General features: G+C 32.5%; 1 protein-coding gene across 1 annotated transcript; it reads left to right on the top strand.

The window, feature by feature from the left end:
- The first annotated feature begins 20,618 nt into the window (after positions 1-20,618).
- Positions 20,619-23,304, top strand: LOC144842982 (uncharacterized). The gene is made up of 5 exons (XM_078699613.1): positions 20,619-20,878; positions 21,511-21,713; positions 21,857-22,004; positions 22,313-22,407; positions 22,977-23,304. The coding sequence occupies exons 1-5, from the start codon at positions 20,692-20,694 to the stop codon at positions 23,289-23,291; spliced, it is 948 nt and encodes a 315-aa protein (XP_078555739.1). The 5' UTR covers positions 20,619-20,691; the 3' UTR covers positions 23,292-23,304.
- Positions 23,305-23,505: the final 201 nt, after the last annotated feature.

Consider the following 23,505-nt stretch of genomic DNA (forward strand, 5'->3'; position numbering starts at 1 on the left):
TATATCTGATATTCTATCTCGAGATTAAGATGTCTATGAGTTCTGTGAGGGCAGATGTCCACTAGTCTGTAAGTTGGCTGTCTGCTGAGGAATATTGTTACTTTATTGTATGATTTATCAGACTTAAAATTATAATGCCTTGGATTATTTATGCACTGAAATGTATGACGTCATATTGATAATATGCATTGAGTTTGATATGATTGATGTTAATGAAGTATAATAGTTGTTTTTTCTCTTGTTATGATTTGCAGTTTTACTCGTTGGTATGGTAATTGGAATAATAAATTGCTGTAGACGTATAGGCCTAGTTCGTTTGTTGTCCATTTGTTTGCCTGCCACGAGTTTACCTAACTGGATAGAGGGAACCGTTTGTACCCGTGAGACCAGTACAATTGCTTTATTTTGGGGTTAAAGGTCACCAAATACCAAAAAATCGTATTTTAAAAATAAAACCATTAAAATAGATTTGATTCACGGCAATTCTAGAAAAAATAACAGCGAATTTATCAAAACTGTTGTTTTTACTCTTTTTAAGTGAAATTTACCAAATATAAAATTATTAGTGGATTTATATAATTTAAGATGTCTTCTTCCTAATATAATATTAAAAAGTTTGAATTGCCACATTTACCATTTTTGAACTTTTGGCACACTTTGAATTGATTCTGGCCCACTGTGTCACGAGCCAAGAGGTATTAATTTTATTATTCTAATTTTGTTAAATCGGTAATCGTGACCCTTTATAACTTGTTGTATATGATGTGCCAGCGTGCGCGATATTGATACATGCTACGTTCTAGGCGTTGGAGTAGTAAACAACCTAATGAAAGTGACAGTGGGTCTGTTTCTGCTGAAAAAATAATTGATTTTTCCTAAGTACCACAAACCACATAGTTGACCGCGTTGCAACTGAACATTTTCTCCGACGTTAATTGGTTATATCTGGTAATCGCTTTTTAAAAAACACGTAATCCATACCCACAACGCAGTTCAAGTTATGGAAGGCCGATGAGAGTTCGTTTGTTTACATCATATCGCTGCCTAAAACTCTTACATGTAGGATTAAAAATTGAACTCTGACGTAAAGCTATATTATTTGTAAAATATACATCTAGGCCTATTACCGTACCACATACAACCGAACAATGATGTATTAATAAGGGCACGTCGGCGAGAAAGTTCGTTTCGCTGTTGGTTCTTCTACTCTAGGGCCTACTGGGCTATAATTTCTAATGAAAACAACAGGCCTAAAAAGGACATGCAAAACATCGTTAGCCTGGACTGCTGGGATGGATGTAACGGTGTACTTGTAACGCAGAATCCTGGAGTCTCTCGGTATAGAGAATTACATGTTTTAAAAAACACCCACTTGTTATTTTAAAAAACATCGCACATCGGCGAGGTCCGATGGCATGCGTGACTTGCGAAACAACGCAACAACAATGTTGGCGCTGAACAAAAATTACATATTTTATTGTACTGTAGGCCTATCATTAGACCTACAATGAAACGTCTATTTTAGGTAACCCACGGTACAAAGTGTCATACAAATCGTACATTTAATAATTCGAACAGCAAAGATCATAATTCGTACGCTTTTGCTGTAGCGTACGTATGCACAGTACACGACGTACGCGTTGGTAAACTTCGTCGGGGAATATACGCATTTTGGTTCCTGGATGGAACATGATGTATTACGCGTAAACCGTGTATTCTACGATGCCACTGGATCGGTCACTTAATAATAATAATTTCTTTAATTTTCCAATTCATCATGTGTTTTTCATTACTATGAACTTTAATTGTATACTGATTGGAATAATTAATCAGTATAATAATGCTTGCCTTCTAATCAATTTTTCGTTACATAGAAAACCTCATCCATCCAAAGCATGCGATGTAAATCCACTCAACAGTTGAATAGCAAGAGGAGACATGGGTCGGCTAATTCACTTGCTATTGTTTGTCTTCTTTTTAACAATATTTTGGTGACGAAGTAACAGTTACTGTATAGTCAGAGTGAAAATACTTAAAAGAATTATTTTTTCAGATTTGTAATAATTACGTCAAGTATAGCCTCTTCTCTAGTAGCTATGTCAACCACTTGACTTAGCTATTCGGCATGACAAAGTGCCCTAGTATCTGCACGTTAAAATCGCCTAATATGACATCAACGCAAGCATAAAACAACTATATTCTACAAAAACATGTTTAGAAATAGACAATTTAGTCTCTTAGTATATATACCAATTTAATTATGTAACTGCTGTGTTCAGTGTTATGTTATTTACGTACATTATACAGAAACACCTTCCTCGTGATCATGTTTACGACAATATGTAAAATGAATGTTAAACATCAGAGATGTTATCTATCAGGTTGCCAGTTATATAGTAAAAACAAATAATACTAGAATATAAAAAGTACATAATGAAAAAAGAAAACCTGGATAACCCCATTCCGTTAACGTTTGAACTATACTAACTTTAGATAAATTGGAGCTCATCAGGATTTGAAAAAAGAATGTTTGGCAAATCAAAATTGATTACATTCCGATTATCAATGGTAGGAAGACGTAAACTTACAGTGTGTTTTTCGCATTTAAATTATAATAGTATATAACAGTTTAGCGGATTTTGTTTCTCAGGCTCACTCTGCAATCGCGAAATTTTCTTTTAATTCTAAGCTCACATAAACAGGCAATGAAAACATAAGCTTATACAGTATATTTACATTATTTTTTGTGGATTTTTACTTTTATGTTGAACCAAAGAAACGATAAGGAATAAATTACCTTCGTGACGTTTCGTCGACAATATTTATATTAGTTATTTATTTATTTACTTATTCTCGCTTTACTTGGTTTCATCGTATCAATAGGCCTATTCGTGGATATTATTTAAAAATACAAACAAAGGGTTACTATCGATGGTTTCGCTGTATAGCTTAATGTCTGTTTTTACCGAAACACCAGATCAACCGGTGGATGCTTTAGGCTAAATAATGTGCTGATGATTTCCGACGTAAATGTGTCGGTCGTAATTGGAAGATTTTTTAAAATTTACAATTTTTTTTTTTAAAGAAGCGTATAAAAATCAATTTGCATGATTGATTTCTGTAATATAAATTATGTAAAAGCGTTGTTTCCAGTGTTCATTGTTGAGACCGACAGATCGAGTATGATGTTATAACAGGCCATGATTGTTATTATAAAAATATGATTTTATGAAAATAACTATTGTTGTTATGTTGTACCATGTTGTGTTGAAGTTTAACAGAACAATATAAATAGTTCTATTGGTTCTGCTAATTTAGTATTATTTATATAAGTTAGTGACAGTACTTTAGGTATGTCATTACCGGTTACCGGTTTAAATTTGAAAATTAAACCATTTGTTTTAAAGGACCTACAATAGTCTTGCTGAAACTTGCAAAACCTCTAAAAATTACAATCTTGGTCTACTGTAATTAACAAAATACAATACACATTCACCTAAGACTAACGACCAACAAAAATTATTTCAGTGTAGTTACAAGAGTCTATTTGGCTTAAATCACATAAATACATTTTGGGTCACACGACCTTTGACCGTTTGATTCTTTAGGTCAATCAAGATTTCCACATTGGTTTAGGAATGAAAAGGTAATAAATAGCTTTCAATACAGAAAGGCAGCTTACAAATCTGCTATAAGCTTAAGCGGAATTAGCAGAAATAGCGGCTTAAGGGACAAGTACAGAAATGAAAGACAATTCAACAGCGTTTACAGCAAAAAGGCATGATAACAAATCTGCTGTTAGTGCTTAAGCGGAATTAGCAGAAATAGCAGCTTAAGCGACGAGTTCAGAAGTGAAAAGGTAATAGCATTTACAGCACAAAGACAGCAATCCCGTTTTGAACTAGTGGTGGCGCCAGGATATTTGTGACAGACTAAAGTCCCCGACTGGTGGGCTATGTGAAGCGATCATCACTTGGCTGGGGAAGAGGGCCGCCAAGCAACGCGCTTTAGCGTAATTTGAGGCCGCTTTAATCAGATTTTTTGGAGGAAACTTTTGTAATTTTTAATGGTACATGTAAATAAAATACTGTGGGCAAACACATTGCATGAGGTCCGATGGTATACATGACTGTGTTTTAATAAATTCTTTCAATTTAAAAAATGAAGTGATTACCTTCGACAGGTTCAGTAAAGTTACCATTTACACTAACAACTTGCGTACGATTAGTGATATAAGATTGGAACCAGTCAGTACACTTAAATCCTTTTTCTAAAACAATTGCCTTTTTTTAAACCGCCGATAAGATTTATGGTTTCTTTAAGTTGAATATGGGCTTGCGAAAACCGAATTGGTAAGTATGAAGTATTTTTTTTTGGAAAGATACATTTCAACTTTTGTTGCTACAAATTTAAAGAATATTTGAGATAAATGTACAACTAATGTGTTTATATAAAAGTATCTATCCGGAGATCCAGCTTCGTGAATACAAAATACTGATGGATGATCCTATAGGCCTATCAATTTGATCTCTGGTGCGCGTGCGTACAATTGAGGGACTAGTGCTGTTCCGCCGTACCACGCCAAGAAAGTTAAAGAGTCGCTATCCAATCCTAATCTGTTTCTCAGTGTCCTAATTAAACTAAATAAGATAGGAATATAACATTTTAAAGTACCATGTTTATTATTTGGTGTGAGGTGGGTCTTAGGGGTGGCGGCGTTCATTCGAGGGAGGCGTTTGTTGGTAACATTTCATAATTAATAAATTCCTCTAGATATGAACAATTCAAGCAAAGAATTTTAAGATTAACAATAATGTTGTTAAAAATAATAGCAGAACATTTGTGGTCGTTTTCACATTTGTAGGTCTTGGTTTTGTGTTGTTTTGTTTATGTCCTTTATTACTGTATGTTAATTCCATTGATATGTATGCTTTTGCTGTTTTAGTGTTAGTCTTTGAAGTAAATGTATTTGTTAGAATGGGGCAAACCTTCAACTAGTGAAAGCTATTAATTGTTTGCTCCAATTTGCTTTTGCTATTCGTGACTAGGAGAACGTAAAAACTACAACACCGTATTAATTATAATCAAGAAGTGATAAATAAACAAAACAATGCTTGGTAAATTGTAGATATAGCAGTCAATAAATTCTTCTACAAATATAAATGTGTTTGTGTTATAATACAATATTGCGTTGATAAATACTATGTGGCGGGTTGTTTATGAGAGGGTGGATGTTGAATATCTTAAAGATAGTTTATAGGGGAAAGGGCGTTTATTCAAATAAATGCGGTAGGCCTAATTGGATACTAATCAATACATTATTTACTTTAATTCAAACACCAAATAATGACAATCATCAGTGGGTCATTTTGGCAAACACGTTTTAGACGGCTTGCAACATGGGCCAAAGCTCAATGGCGATACACATGCAGATAGTGTGCAACCTGTTCAAACCAAACATCAACTCAACAACTCGGCTATCATTCGGCTATATCGAGATTTTAATATAATATAATAATAGGCTATAATCAGTTCTCCCGATGTAGGCATAATGTACTTTTTACCCGGGTTATGATAATTAAAATTGTATATACTGATTTCCCCCGCGATCGTTTTTTGCACAAACAAAAATGTGATGATGTCATATAACTACCATAGTTGGGCACATCACATTTTGTTTTGTCAAACTAAATTTATAGTGTAGACAGAGCTTTAAATATTATGCGTGGCCGTAAGAAAAAACAGTCGCAAAATAGTATTAGTGAAACGCGTAATAACATTACAGTAATAATTAATAATTCATAAAGTTTATGACATAATCAAATTAAAAAATGTATTACAAAGTGCGACAGACAGTTATTAAAAAGTGTGACAGCTCGATTACTACAAGTGCGACAGTACAAACGGGGTTTACAGATAGTAATTATATGCGATGTTTCAAGACAGTACTTATCAGGAATTGACCCTATTTGTGTTCTTTCTTGAATTTCAGGATCATTAATTTGCAAAATAATATTAGTGACAATACAGTCATCCTCACTACAAAGTAGGCCTTAGTTGGTTCATTTAGGTATGTTATTACCGACACGCCCTTTAAATTGTAAAATTAGCACTTTGTTTTAATCACACTGAATTATAGCACATATTAGTATTAATGTTTGTAACACTTACATTCCTTTGAAGATCCAATTTAGCTCCAGCCTTGATCAAAATAGTGCACACATCTGTGTGGCCGTTTTGTGCAGCCATATATAAAGGTGACGCTCCAGTCTGAAATATTACAAACATTATGTTATAATATTTTTCTCTCTAAACAAAGTATTATAATATTTTCCTGAAATCAATACGATGTGATCAATTAACAATAACGTTATGGATTTAATTAAGTACGGTATGCTACATTGTTAAATTAAATAAAGAATAATGTATTGTATACGTATACATTTTTCTTGCTTTTATAACTTTTATAGTACTTTATAAATGTAAAACAAGTGTTTCTTTGCCTGAAATGTAAACACTTCATCCGGTAGTGCTAACTAGTCTCAGTGAAAATTATGATAAAGTGTTGACGGGAGGACGTTTTGCCGATGGAGGGCCAAAATCACGTATTTTTTTAAAATGTATTTATTTTTTTTTTTATTCAATATATCGTAATCGCAGCACAAGGCTGAATTAAAACAATATTAACATGATAATGTACACATTAAAAGAACAAAACATCTAAAAAATTACAAATATAAAGCCCCCTATACAAATTTAAAAATAGACAAAAACTAGCACACAAGCACGCGAGCAGAAATTGCACATGATGACCAATAAAACAAGAATCATTTGTCATTAAGGAGTTTGGCGAGAAAGGGTATAGCACTTTTGGCATATCTTTCGGTTCCTTCGGTTCGGTACATTTATGCCAAATATGTATCTATATCGTTTTGAGAATGACAGAATTATTTTACTACTATACATTGGTTTGTAAATGAATACGTTTATAAATATTTATTAAGTCATGGTAATGAAAATGAGAAAAAATTACAATAAAGGTGGGTGACTCCCACGAAAGAGCACGGGGGATTATAAATTCGTTGGATTTTCTAAGGAGCATACTGTGAGAACGAGAATTAATTAAACCACTCTTTAATGGAATTGGAACAGACGCATTGATGTGCAAATTCTTTACATAATTTAATTCTTCTCGTATCAAGCGTCTGAAGATTAGTACTTTTAAGTGCGTTAAGATATGTGTCGTACTTAGGTCCCAATATAATCCGAAGCGCTCTTTTTTTAATTCGCTCAATCATGAGAGACTGTTTTATAGTACTACAACTATGCCACGCTGTTGAGGCATACTCGACAATAGGACGAACGTACCCCACATAAACGGACACCAAATCGCAAGCAGAAACTCTAAAACGCTTGAGACGATTAAGCATATAATCTACGGCTACTATTAGAAATCATATTGCTAACAAGAGTATCCCATCTTAAATTTGCTTGTATAGGGATACCGATAATTTTTATTTCATGCACAAAATCCAGCAATTTACCAACTATAACTAAGTTTGGAGGATCGGGAGGGTGTTTTTTAAAACAAATTTGCAAGGCTTCCATTTTGATGGATTGAGTTTGAGAAATATTTGACTAGTGAGAATCAATAAGGCATTTAATTAAAATGCAGACGGTCTTAAAATAACGTGACATATTTCGATAAATATATTCTCATCATCAGAACTGTAATCAAAGCCTAGAGTACTTGTATACCTATTAGACGGTTGCATTTAAAATGAGTCAATAATTAGCATGAGAAAAGATTTATCGCGTTATTTTAAGACGGTCTGCATTTTCATTAAATGCCTTATGATATTATTGATTATCACTCGTCATTTTAGTGTTATTATACATGATGACAAAGCCGACGATCCGAGAATCACATGTTTTAAAAAACACCCACGTGTTATTTTCAAAAAACATTGCACATCGGCGACGTCCGATGGCATGCGTGACTGGCGAAACAACGCAACAAAAATGTTGGCTAAAAACGAAAATGGCATGTTTTGTTTTACTGTAGGCCTATCCAGTAGGCCTACAATGAAACGTGTATTTTGTGTACCCCACGGTACAAAGTGTCATACAAGTAGTACATTTAATAATTCGAACAACCTAGATCGTGAACATAATTCATACGCTTTTGCTGTAGCGTATGTATACACAGTACACGACGTACGCGTCTGTAAACTTCGCCGGGGAAACAACTACGCATTTTGGTCCCTGGATGAAACATGTGTATTACGCTTAAACCGTGTATTCCACGATGTCACTGGATCGGTCACTTAATAATAATAATTTCTTTAATTGTCAAATTCATCATGTGTTTGTCATTACTATGAACTTTAATTGTACTGATTGGAATAATTAATCAGTATTTAATAATTCTAGCCTTCTAATCAATGTTAGTTACATTGAAAACCTCATCCAAAGGATGCGATGTAAATCCACTCAACAATTTGTTGAATGGCAAGAGACATGGGTCTGCTAATTCACTTGCAACTGTTTGTCTTCTTTTTAACAATAATTTGATGACGAAGTAACAGTTACTGTATAGTCAGAGTGAAAATAATTATAAGAATTATTGTTTCAGATTTGTAATAATTACGTCAAGTATAGCCTCTTCTCTAGTAGCTATGTCAACCACTTGACTTAGCGATTGGGCATGTCAAAGTGCCCTGGTATTTGCACGTTAAAATCGCCTATGATCAATCAATCAATCAATTCATATTTATAATGCGCCGAATTCTTCCCAGAGAGTAAGTTCTAAGGCGCAACGCTAGAACCGCTAGCACTTGTAAATTTGTTGAAATAAAATATGTTTTCAGATGCCTTTTAAACAAGTCTGTAGATGTTGATTTTCTAATGTTAATCGGAAGAGTGTTCCATATAGATGGAGCGCAGACACTAAACGCACGATCACCATACGTTTTTAGGCGTGATCTAGGTACGTGTAATCTTATGTTATCATTAGATGATCGTAGTGAACGATTGCTGTGTTGGTAGCTTAGCAATTCACTCAGGTACTCCGGTGCCAGGCCATTAAGGCATTTATATGTCAGTAGCAGAATTTTGTATTCTATGCGTTTCTTTATTGGTAACCAGTGCAGTTTGATAAAAAGTGGAGTAACATGGTCATACTTCCTGCGCATATATATGATACGTGATGCTGAGTTTTGAACAAGTTGTAATTTTTGGATCGTAGTCTCAGGTAGGCCATAAAGAAGCCCATTACAGTAATCTAGCCTTGATAACACCAATGATATTACTGCCTGTTTCGTCGCTTCAACAGTAAGAAACGGTCTGATTTTCGCTATATTACGTAGATGATACATTGACATTTTTACGATATTGGACACTTGAGGTTTCATCGATATATTACGATCAAAAATAACCCCAAGATTTTTAACCGGGAGGTTTGTAATCACTATATCACTATCTCCAATACGAATGGATTGAATATTGATTTTGGATAAAGAGATATCGGATCCGATGATTAAAATTTTGGTCTTGTCAGAATTAAGTTTTAACTTATTTTGAGACATCCAAATAGATAAGTCACTCAGACATGCCTCAACTTTACGTATAGCTTGAACGATGGAATCTTTCGGAGAGACAGTCAAATATAGCTGCGTATCATCCGCAAATCCATGCGTGACGATTTCGTGATTTCTTATTATTGTCGCTAGCGGTAAGATATAGATGAGAAAGATTATCGGTCCGAGAACGGAACCTTGTGGCACGCAATATGACAGATAGTAAATGATCGATTTAACGTCATTGATTTTAATACGTTGCGAACGTCTGGTTAGGTATGATTTGAACCACTTAAGGACTGTCCCTTCAATACCTAGGATAGTTTTCATTCTTTCAAATAAAACGCTGTGGTCAATGAGATCAAACGCAGCACTCAGGTCTAATAGAATAAGGATTACTACGCCTTTTTGATCAACAGCCGATACTATATCATTGTGTATTCTAAGTAAGGCAGTTTCGGTTTAATGAAATGCTTTATAAGCTGATTGAGTTTTTTCGTGCAAGTTAAATTCGCTCATATAGTCATTCAATTGTTGGGCGACAGTCTTTTCTAAAATTTTAGATAAAAATGATAGATTGCTCACCGGTCTGTAGTTTTTTAAAATGTTACGATCAAGAGAAGGTTTTTTCAATAAGGGTGAAACATGACAATAGCCGATTTCATGGTTTCTGGAAAAATTCCGGAATCAAGCGACTGGTTTATTAGCCTAGTGATGAACAGTAATGTAGAATCATGAGTTTTCTTTGCAAGCCATGTAGGGAGCGGATCTAAATCGCAATGTTTTGATGCTGAAGTTGCAATTAGTTTGCGGACATCCTCACTGCAGACTGGTCGGAAAAAAGTAACGACATCAACGCAAGCATAAAACAACTATATTCTACAAATAAACATGATCAGAAATAGACAATGTAGTCGCTTAGTATATATAGCAATTTCATTATGTAACTGCTGTGTTCAGTGTTATATGTTATTTACGTACATTATACAGAAACACCTTCCTCGTGATCATGTTTACGATAATATGTAAAATAAATGTTAAACATCAGAGATGTTATCTATCGGGTTGCCAGTTATATAGTAAAAACAATTAATACTAGAATATAAAAACTACATAATGAAAAAAGAAAACCTGGATAACCCCATTCCGTTAACGTTTGAACTATACTAACTTTAGATAAATTGGAGCTCATCAGGATTTGAAAAAAGAATGTTTGGCAAATCAAAATTGATTACATTCCGATTATCAATGGTAGGAAGACGTAAACTTACTGTGTGTTTTTCGCATTTAAATTATAATAGTATGAGGCTAATTAGACGGATTTTGTTTCTCAGGCTCACTATGCAATCGCGAAATTTTCTTTTAATTCTAAGCTCACATAAACAGGCAATGAAATCGTTGATAAAAACATAAGCTTATACAGTATATTTATATTATTTTTTGTGGATTTTTACTTTTATGTTGAACCAAAGAAACGATAAGGAATAAATTACCTTCGTGACGTTTCGTCGACAATACAGTATATTTATATTAGTTATTTATTTATTTACTTGTTCTCGCTTTACTTGGCCTTTTTTTTTTAAGAAGCGTATAAAAATCAATTTGCATGATTGATTTCTGTAATATAAATTATGTAAAAGCGTTGTTTCCAGTGTTCATTGTTCGACAGATCGAGTATGATGTTATAACAGGTCATGATTGTTATTATAAAAATATGATATGAAAATAACTATTGTTGTTATGTTGTACCATGTTGTGTTGAAGTTTAACAGAACAATAGAAATAGTTCTATTGGTTCTGCTAATTTAGTATTATTTATATAATGTAGTGACAGTACTTTAGGTATGTTATTACCGGTTACCGGTTTAAATTTGAAAATTAAATCATTTGTTTTAAAGGGCCTACAATAGTCTTGCTGAAACTTGCAAAACCTCTAAAAATTACAATCTTGGTCTACTGTAATTAACAAAATACAATACACATTCACCTAAGACTAACGACCAACAAAAATTATTTCAGTGTAGTTACAAGAGTCTATTTGGCTAAAATCACATAAATAAATTTTGGGTCACACGACCTTTGACCGTTTGATTCTTTAGGTCAATCAAGATTTCCACATTGGTTTAGGAATGAAAAGGTAATAAATAGCTTTCAATACAGAAAGGCATCCTACAAATCTGCTATAAGCTTAAGGGACAAGTTCAGAAATGAAAGAAAATTCAACAGCGTTTACAGCAAAAAGGCATGCTAACAAATCTGCTGTTAGTGCTTAAGCGGAATTAGCAGATGTAGCAGCTTAAGCGACGATTTCAGAAGTGAAAAGGTAATAGCATTTACAGCACAAAGACAGCAATCCCGTTTTGAACTAGTGGTGGCGCCAGGATATTCGTGACAGACTAAAGTCCCCGACTGGTGGGCTATGCGAAGCGATCATCACTTGGCTGGGGGGAAGAAGGCCGCCAAGCAACGCGCTTTAGCGTAATTTGAGGCCGCTTTAATCAGATTTATTGGAGGAAACTTTTGTAATTTTTAATGGTACATGTAAATAAAATACTGTGGGCAAACACATTGCATGAGGTCCGATGGTATACATGGCTGTGTTTTAATAAATTCTTTCAATTTAAAAAATGAAGTGATTACCTTCGACAGGTTCAGGGAAGTTTAGCTAGGTTCCCACTAGAACGTAACGCAAGGACGTAAACGCAACGCAAGCGTTTTAACCAATGACAAGTGAAGTTATAGACAGTTAGCAATCACAAGCGAATAAGCCACCGCTTGTGATTGGTCAATTCACTTGCGTTGCGTTACGTCCTTGCGTTGCGTCGCTAGTGGACCATTTACACTAACAACTTGCGTACGATTAGTGATATAAGATTGGAACCAGTCAGTACACTTAAATCCTTTTTCTAAAACAATTGCCTTTTTTAAACCGCCGATAAGATTTATGGTTTCTTTAAGTTGAATATGGGCTTGCGAAAACCGAATTGGTAAGTATGAAGTATTTTATTCTTGGAAAGATACATTTCAACTTTTGTTGCTACAAATTTTAAAGAATATTTGAGATAAATTGTAGAATATTAATCATCCGATAATATCATGTTCTAGAATTGTTCTTCAATAAAAGTAACTTTAGCTGTTGTAAGATTATGAGGAACATTAAACGAAAAGACATTCTTTATATTTTTATTATACTCCCGCAATAATAATATGTAACATCAGCAAACTGGATACGTACAAACAAATAGAGAAATTATATCCAGGTTATCAGTATGTATGCGGTTGGGTGTTTAACGAAAATCGGAGTTTAACGTTGGGCAAGGTGTGTGGTGTTAATTCTCACAAGTAGGCATAATAAAATAAGATTTGTAGTAATCATTATTATTAATAAAGAGTTTGGTAGTTTACCTCTTAATCAATGAGTATCATTGGTTTTCATCAAGTGCGTGGCGTGTTGGTCAGCCGATTGCAAATTCCCGCCAAAAGGAAACGAACAAAATCAAATGAAAACGGGATAAAAATATACCAAAACACACTGTACATATCCATGAAGTCGTTCAGGTGATCAATATTGCACTTAGATGTTAAACAGATCACCAATTGAATAACGATGCCTCACACAGTACCGTTTTACGGTCTCCATAAAATCAAGGAATTTATGATTCTACACCTTTGGTTATACTGCACAATTTTAATTTATAGTCACCAATACGTTCAATTGAGTCAGCTAACTGTAAATATCAACAATCGGTGTGTTTCTGACAACAAAGCCTAAGATTTTCATCGGATTTACAACGACGTCTTAAGTGCTAGGCATATTTTAGATATGTTATTACCTCCGGTTCGCCCTTTAAATTTGAAAATAAAATTATTTGTTTTAATCACACTGATTTATATAGCACCCTTATTAATAATATTTGTAAAACTTACATTTGTTGTAAGATCCAAATTAGCACCTGCCTTGAGCAAAACAGTGCAAACATCCGTGTGGCCTTTTCTTGCAGCAGAATGCAAAGGTGTCCAACCATCCTGAAATATTACAAACATTATGTTATAGTATTTTAAACAAACTATTTAATATTGTACTAAAATCAATTAGAGGGGATCATGTATTATACTACTTCAATAAAATAATTAAATTTATATATTTAAAGTATGATAAATTGTAAAAATTGCCAAATATATTTTATTAATATTTGATATTTTCGTTGTAAAGTGCATTACAAACGCATTTGCTTGCATGGTATTCTTGTGGATGGTACACTTAATAATAACTGTGGCATTTATAAACTGTTACCAATTGTGTAAAATATGGTGTTTCTTTATATTTGGACTCAACCTTTATTATTTTTCTTACCAGTAGAATTATTCTAAATATATTGACACCTTTGAACAATTTCAAATTTTGGAATGTTATGCACATTTTCATTATAGATCTAATGTGATCAAATATAGGTCTAATATATTCAGATTGATCAGTAAAAATAAGAAATGCGTTATTATTATGTTATTTAATTTCAAACTTTAATCCGTTACGAGATTTACACGGACACGTTATATATCCGATAGGACTTATTTTATATACAATCTCTTATTTCAAGATTTTATTGACTTCTGCATTACAGTTATTTTATTGTAAGAGAGTAAACCGTAACGAACTGTACAAAGTACAGATCACATTTTTTGTGGTCATTCTTGATCAAATAATCAATCAATTGATTAATTAGGCCTAATACGTTTTGTCTCCACACGTTAACAGTATTTGTTTCATGTACAAAACAACATGCATTTTAAATGTGTTACATGTGTTGCAATCAACGGAAATATTTATGAATCGAAATGAATCTTTTGTGTCTAATTTATCCAAAACAATATTATTTTAATTATAAACTTTTAATATTAAATCATTGGACAGTTTGTTGTGATATGTGTAATGTACTTCCTAATTTAAAAATAAGTATGAAAGCAAACATAACAACGGACAATGATTAATATTTTCCCGAAGAATTGTTGAATTAAACTAAAATTTGAACTCAATCATCACCGTGATGAGTTCGGGATATCCGCGTTAACGCACACAGTGTAACAAACATCTTAAAATACGCACATACTCTATGACCTAAAAAAAAAATGTATAGTGCTGAATTATTTCTATGTGTCATACAGTACTAAGTGCGAAAAACCAATAAAGTAAATAGTGTTTGTTTTCTTCGTAAAAAAAACAATGCCTTTTATTTAATATTGTTCCTAATAGTATAATATTAAATGTGTTGGTGTATATCACTGTTACGAGTCCAGTTAAGCACAACTGTGACATCTTGTCTACAAACGTCTATAAATTCCAAGTCCTCTATTGTCTGACTTCATTTTTAATGAAGTTATAGGCCTTCAAATTCAAATGTCAAATGAATACTAATATTGGTGTCCTTTCTGCATGATTTCAAGCTCTTCCGCTAGTCGACCTTATTGACCAACTCATTGCTTTTGGCCAGTAGTTTACTACACCGCAACATCACATCCATGTTATTATATTATTATTACTGGCACGCCCTTTAAAGATATATTGTCCCTTGAAACACAAAAAATGAAAGTCAACATATTCTAAATTTAAATTGGCCATATCAAAGTAATATTAAAGTAATTCACTTTAAGTCGAAAATTCGAGCCAAAAACAACAAGTTTACGTAATTAACAGGTAAATTAATTTGATTACATTTCGTCTGGAAAATCGTCGCTAGCGAAAGTAAACAAAGATTTCAAACCACGAGTATGCATTATGCATAATGCTAATTAGGATTGTTTACAACTCGTCACGGTTGTTGAGAAGGTGTTTTCACACAGATCACGACGAAGTTTTATGATTATGCATACAGAGCAGCCAAACAAGCGCGTTGCATTATGAGATAGGCCTATGTTTTGATCGAAAACTTATTAAAAGTTATTTTTTGAACAAAAAAACGTCTGCATTTCAGTTAAATGATTTTTTTTCCGACTAATTTTTGGTGGAAGTTAATAACTATTATGATACTTCAAAATGACCCACTTTTTTCGAAATCTTTTTTTTTTATTTTTTGGGAATTTAGTCAAAGGGACAATACATCTTTAAATTGTAAAATTAAACATTTTTTTAATCACACTGAATTATATAGCACATGTTATTATTAATGTATGTAACACTTACTTTGTCCTGAAGATCCAATTTAGCACCAGCCTTCAGCAAAATGGAGCAAACATCCGTGTGGCCGTGTTGTGCAGCCACCTTTAAAGGTGACCATCCATCCTGAAATATTACAAACATTATTATAATTATGTCAAAGTATTATAATATTGTCCTGAAATCACTACGATGTGATCAATTAAAAATGACCTTATAGATTTAAATAATGCTAAATTGTTAAATTAAATAAAGAGTATAAACCCTTGATGTTTTCTTTAAAATAATGTATTGTATACGTATACATTTGTCTTTTTTGTATAACATTTTTTCATAGTACTTTATAAATGTAAAACAAAGTGTTTTTTTTTCTGAAAAATAAACACTTCATCAGGAGTGGAGTTGTGGCTTGGTGGTTATGATGCTTGGCTACCACTCCAAGGGTCCTGGGTTCAAGTCCCGTCACATGTCAGGATTTTTTCTAAGGACAAAATTACAACTCCACTCCCTAAGACTTGTAATAAGACTTTGTTTATGTAGAGCATCTTGTGTATATATGTTTGTCTCGTGAACCTCTTTTAGATCCCTAATGATCAGCAATTGCTGGATGGATCACCCTCTTTAAATATGGTAAAAAAAAAAAATAAATAAAAAAAAAATCCGGTAGTGCTAACTAGTCTGAGTGTAAATTATGATAAAGTGGCGTTTGAACTGGCAGTTACGACTAAAATATCTAGGCTCCAAATTCTGTTCAGGTAACACATTTGTGTGTTATAATTATTTCGAGTGTTTCACCTGCTTTGATAGAAACTACACTGTAATGAGTTGAAAATGTAAACATATTAGTGTATTGGTAAACACATGATGTACTGCAAACCAAAATAGTGTATTTGTGCACATAATAGTAGGTGTAATTGAGACCGTTTTATTTGACACGAAAAAGCATGTGAAGTCTTAAAAAACGTACGTAATCATATAATGTAGTACATTTTGAATGTTGACATGACATGATAAACAATAAATATGTTCCTTCTAACAGAGTTCAACTTAGATTTTTCTCGGGTTACTTGGATTTCGTTCTTAAATACGGTGTATTGTTGTATTTATTGTAATGCCATGTGTTCTCTACAGGTCGATATTACATAGTTTGGGTGCGGACATTTCTCTTAGTATTATTGGGTAACACCGTGGCTTAAAAATATATTGTTTATTATAAAACATAGACCTTTTCAAAAACACTACTTAGTTTATTAATGAAAAAGATCATAATTTTGGCCCTCTATAGGCAGAACCTCTCGTAATCGGCCACATTTCAATTCCATAAAATAAGGAAATTAATTATTAGGAGTTGATACCTTAGTGGCTACAGCCCAGGTCTATAGTCTACATTAGTTAATATGGCCAACCACATGAATTCCAGGAGAGTGAGTGACCTGCTACATAACCAACCCTGAATGTATAGTTTTCCAAAGAATGCGCTACATGGCTAAATTAAACTAAATTTGAACTCATCAAGCCAAAAGACGTTCGTTTTTGTCGCAAATACTGTAGGAGCAAATGCAAGCGTAAGCAACTGAAGAAAAGATATTTAGGCCTAACCTAGATGTCATAAGTAAGTCCGTTAATTACATGTTTCACGTTTGGTCTCTTCAGAAAATGGAGAACCATACGAACCCCTCTTGCTATGGGCTTGCCCTTCACCGTGACGAGTTCGAGATATCATCGTTAACGCACACCCTGTAACTAACATGACATACACATATACTCTATGACCCGAAAAATATGTTTATAGTGTGCTAAATTGTGTCTATTCTGTGTCATACAATATTAAGGGCGAATAACCAATAAGTGAAGGTTAATAGTCTATTCTGTTCCGTTTATTCAGTAAGGCCTACATTTCACTCAGATATGTTACTTTTCACTATGATCACACGATTACGAAATCAGCAACAGTTGACCACATACGAATGGCAATCGGTTCTTTTTAGTGGGCTGAATTATTAACATCAATTGACTTAAACGGCCACCAACTGTTAGTACTCAGTTTAATAAAACTAATTCCCACTTGTACAGAGAATTTGACATGAAAACTTTTACAGATAGGCCTACAACAATAATATCATTTCACTATAAATCTTTGATATCATGTGTTATAAACAACACCGGATGTGTTTACAATTGCCATTTCACGGCAATACGGTTGAGTTTCATATGAAACAAAGTTAAAGAGATTATAAGTTTCTGAAATATATTGTAGTGCTGCTGTGTTATCGGAGAAAGTTTATAATCTAATCACAGTATCTATATATAAATTTACGTAAGGGCAAAATTCGGTAAATCGCGCATTATTTATAAATTTACGTAAGGGGAAAATTTTGTAAATCGCGCGTTATTTCTAGAATGTTTACTCGATGGTGGTATATAAAGTTGATTCATACTTTCGATACTGATTTTAACCACTTGATGTAACCCTGTTTAATAATTAAATTTAGTTAGATAATTAGTTATTGACAATTAAAACGAATTTAGGTTCAACGATTTGCCCCAAATAGGGGTGTTTTCCGATCGTGGTATACACTGTCTAATGGATGTCCTCATGAAAAATGCCTGCATACAATAATACGAGGATGCTTCGCATTTACCTGTCTCCTCCCACGATAATTGTTTTTAATAGCTGAAAACCGGTTGAACAGCTCGAGTACAGTATCATAATGTTGAAGACAGGCCGATTTTCTTTAAAAAATACTATTTTGATAGATTTAATATACGTTTATACAAATGTATTGATTTGCGATGAATGGAACATTCCAATCTCTCAGACTACGTACGTACATTTTTTACGCTGAACTTACTGTGTATTCGAGAACCATCATGGACACGACCTAGATGGTACGCGAGCGAAGCGATAACACAGCAGCACTACAATATATTTCAGAAACTTATAATCTCTTTAACTTTGTTTCATATGAAACTCAACCGTATTGCCGTGAAATGGCAATTGTAAACACATCCAGTGTTGTTTATAACACATGATATCAAAGATTTATAGTGTATTCAATTATCTCAACACAAATACCAATTGAAATGGCATGGTTTCTGTGATTAGTTCTTTAGTTCTTTTAAATATGTCTACTATAATCTTTCCCATCTCTTATGAAAATTGTTTTCAATACAATCAATTGCCTGTTGTAGATGCAAACAAGGAAAACGCTTGTCCATCATTATTAAGTAAGTTTTCATGGATAGTTATTTCTTCAGGTTGATGTACTTACATTTCCAACACATAACCCTTACCTTCTATCACGTAAAGTATTAAGAGTACACACCTGTTCATGTGCGCCATATTATTGCTCATATATTCTTTACCAAAATAATTTTGCAAGTACGGTAATGTATTGATTCAACATTACTTTGTTTACCAATTGGAGTTGTATATTCATGTGAAGTAAACAAGGTCAACACTCGGGAAACCAAATTTTCTGGAAAAAAGCAATGGATTTGATACTGCATGCCATTTTTTTCTATTATTAACCATATTAGGAAGAAAAAATAAAATTTCAATTATTGCTATATTTTGGGGTTAAAAGTCACCAAATACATGCCAAAAATACCAAAAAATCGTATTTTTAAAATAAAACTATTAGAATAGTTTAGATTCACGGTGAAAAAATAACAGCGAATTTATCAAAACTGTTGTTTTTGCTCTTTTAAAATTGAAATGTCATGGTTTCTATCAGTTTCCATGGTTACAAGACACTATTAAAATTTACCAAACATTATTAGTGGATTTATATAATTTAAGAGCCATTGTCTGTAAGAATCAAAGAAATATCAAAAATAGTGGCAGACTCAAAAAAATGGATTTCTTTCAAATTTTGCACATGGCTATATATGTGTTGAGAGAAATCAAATATGAAGTATTTTTTATTTCACACATATTTCCATGGCAACGGCCAAATTTGTGTTTTTGACAAATTTTGTCCTTTTTTAAGGTTTTTTAAAATGGATATTGGTACTACTTTGATGAATGATATTTTTGTTTTGTTCATGTAATTATAAAAAATAATTAGTGTATGCATAATAACAATGCATTGTGTACCTGTTTCATTTTTTTTTTTTTTTTTTGATTTCATACTTTGGGAGATACCATTTATTTAAAAAGGGGTGTTTTTCACTTTTTTTTTATTGTTAAATGCAACTAAACTTTACTTCACCATAACGCCCAAAGTGGTGTTTTTTTTTAGCTGATTTATTACAAATAGTTAGTTCTAATGTTTAATAAGTGATTTCTAAAATAAAATACTGGGGTATTTTAAAAATCTACAAGCAGTGTTGCGAGAAACATAGGCATTTTTATTTAAAAAAAACATGGTATATTAGTAAAAACATTTTATTTTCTTTGATTATCTGATTTGAAACTCATTGGTCAGAAAAATTCTTAATGTTTTATATAGTTCTAGTTGTGTTGTGAGAAAAAAAACCCAATATTTTTAATTATAGATTCTGTAGTTCCCAGTTTTATAGGTTTATCCTCTGGAAATTTGAATAAATTATCATATCGTTGTGAATTTTTTTTCTTTGCAACAGATTACTCCTCTCTTATTTTGAAGCTCCTCTTTCATTTTTTTACTTCTTTTATTTGCTAACCTAAACAGATCCGACATGTAATGTCATCAAGATTTTTAAAGTTACTTTACTTAGTTATCAACTTAGATTAGCTCAACTTAGCTATATCCACTAATACTGATAGCTAAGTAAAGAGATGCATTTGCATTAGACATAGGTTTGTAAAATACTGTATACATTTTCTAAATTTACTGTTTCTACATTAAGCTAGAGGTATATCTATCACTACATTAACGGTTATTACGACAATAGCAGGCGTTTTCTACATTAGCGAATTGTAACAAGGCTTTTTTTCTATTATTTTAGGGCCTGATATATAAGCAATTGAAAAAAAGAATGTATAACGTTAAACCTTGGGGTTCAAAAAAAACAAACAAAAAGTCAAGCAAAGCTGATGATGGTTTCAGCGGAGGAGCAGAGGAGTTAGAATCTGGTGCACAAACACAGACAAAGATAGATGTTTTTCTTGTTGATAAGGAAACAGACAGAGAAACAGATACAGACGATTCACTGATTATTGATGGTAAGAAATACAGTATTCAAAAATTGGCTACTACTGTCACAGGGGTTGAATGAGCTTATTATAGGTGATCATTTAGAATAAAATGCTACACTGTATATAGAGATATATATAAGAGGTACAACTTAGCACTATAATCGTATGCATCAGGTCGTAGGATGGCATACATCATCAACATTTTGTATTTTAACGTACGTCCATCGTTTTTGAAAATTAAATGTCATTACAATTACATTATAATTTATAAAATGATCACCTATAATTCGTCAAAGTGACGAATTAAGTTCTAGTTTTATTTGGTAATGTATTGTAGCTAGATCATTTTAATGAATTTTTTTTTTTTGTATTAATTATTTGTCTCTTGCTTTAAAAAAAAAACTGAATTGCATCAAATTTACATTCAAATATAAACATTATTTCTAAATTGTCTTCAAATATAATGTTTAATATTAAATTCCATTTAAAGTTTAAAAGTTGAATTTACAAGAGAGATGAAAATGAGATGATCATGTATTGACATTGTTGTTTCTAAAATGTGGGTCCTAAACAAATATTTCAGTTATTAAAAAGTTTTTACATCCCTGCTTTTGGCTTTGTCACGTATGGATAACAATTTTTATTATTTTTTAAAGAAGAACCGGATAACAAAAGCATGATGGAAAGGCATTATAATGCATTATTCAAAGAATGTGGCAAGAGCAAACCCTCAGTGGCAATTATAAATTCCTACCTAAATAAAGAATTCGTAGCCAGGCGTGCATGGCTTACGGAGACATCAGCAGAGAGCCGGTGTTCTCAATTGCTAACGAAGTATCCTTGCTTCAAGGACCATGTGGAGGTATTTTTTAAGCAAAAAATTACTTAAAATAATAAAATTTAACAATTATTTTGCATTGTAACCATGAAATATCTATGAGGGATTCAAAAACATTATACTCCATACTAAAATTGTTATGTTCAATTTATTGTTTTATTTTTTAGATAATTGAAGAAGTTAGACGGATTTTAGGCATAGGAGAAGGAAAGGCGAGGGAAAGCTTTTTAAAAAAATGCTTGGCAAGTCTGTCTAAAGAAAAAGACAGTATTGTATATTTTGGTATGTCCAAAAAAAATACCAGTCCTCCATCTGGTAAGTTTATATGTTTTTACACACCTTAATTTATTCATAAGTATTTTGTACAGTTTGACCTGTGTACGTATTGTCAACAATTTGCAAAGCAAATGTTTCTTAATTCTAGGTTTGACTCCTCCTATTGACAGCTAAAATTGAACTAGAAATTACTTTTATTTTTGGCAGAATAATGCTCTCCTGGACCTCCCACCCTGTAACCTTGGCTACCTAATACTGTAGACTACATTACAGACTTGAGCTTTACTAAATTTATGTTCATACATTATTACACTCATTTATGTTCTCAATTTGTTATTTTTGTTTAGGTTCAAAGATAACCCATATTCTGACAAATCTGTCAACGATATTTGTTGGAAAAAAATCAACTAAAAAGAGTGCCGACCTTGTCGACAACTTGAAGGTATTTAGTGTTTTTAAAATTTTAAATAACATTTATTATTTTTGTACATACAAAAAATATTATTTAATTGTCTCTTTAGTGTTTTTTGAACATTGAATGTCAAATTTATCATAGCTTAACATTTAAAGTATCCTATATGTTTACAATAATTAAAATCATACAATTAAACGAAAATTTACATTCCAATCGTTTAATTGTATGATTATTATTGTAAACATACTCCGGAATAAAATCAATCAGGATGAAGCACCCGTTTTACATTTGTCCTCCTTTTTAAAGTAAACAGTCATATTAAAAATATATTTAGACCCTATTAACTTAACTACAGTACTAATAAGAATAATAGATAAAGTTTTGTGATTAAAAAATATAAATCCACACACCCTGATGTCTTATAATGTAAAATTCTTCTTATCACTGCTCTGATATTGCGCAGCGTGTCAGAATTTTGAGGTCACCGCCCCAGATATAGGACTCTAAACACCATACCCAATTATTAAATGATGTAACAAAATACTTAAATAATAGACTAATATAAATAAACTATATTTATCTCTTTTATTGTTTAGGACCATGAAGATCCAGAGACCTGGGCTTCACGCCGATCCGGCAATGTTCCTGTACTTCTTTTAACCAAAGAAATGTCGTACATTGTAGTTGGGAGAGCAATCGTTACTACAATGGAAATAACAAATTTAGATGAGGCTCTAGTCACTTTCCTCGCCACCTTTTACTTGTTGGATATTGACTATCCAAAAGCTCAAGAAGTAGGCCTCACAATACTCCAACAGCTAGTGCTAGGTGATACATCAACACCTGTTCACTTAGCAAAGGCAGTTGAACTATCATTGGCAGATTACAACAAGTTCAACTCCAGCAATTAGTTTAGTAAAAACAGAAGGGTGTAGTTTTATTTCATTTAAAACTTTCAGTATTTCAGAATAATACATTTTACTTCAATATTTACTATATTACTTTTATTTTCAGAATTTTAGTATCCGCTTAATGTATGTTACTTAATGTTAAATCAATAATTAATTGATAATGAATTAGTTTAGTAAAAACAGAAGGGTGTAGTTTTATTTCATTTAAAACTTT

This window comes from Antedon bifida, chromosome 5, assembly GCF_963402885.1.
Source record: "Antedon bifida chromosome 5, ecAntBifi1.1, whole genome shotgun sequence".
NCBI lineage: Eukaryota > Metazoa > Echinodermata > Crinoidea > Comatulida > Antedonidae > Antedon > Antedon bifida.

What these genes read in the sequence shown, in the direction of transcription:
- LOC144842982 (XM_078699613.1), top strand. Translation starts at nt 20,692, where the DNA reads ATGTATAACGTTAAACCTTGGGGTTCAAAAAAAACAAACAAAAAGTCA. An exon ending in CGATTCACTGATTATTGATG is followed by an intron (nt 20,879 to 21,510) that starts GTAAGAAATACA and finishes TTTTTAAAGAAG; the next exon opens with AACCGGATAACAAAAGCATG. An exon ending in GCTTCAAGGACCATGTGGAG is followed by an intron (nt 21,714 to 21,856) that starts GTATTTTTTAAG and finishes TTTATTTTTTAG; the next exon opens with ATAATTGAAGAAGTTAGACG.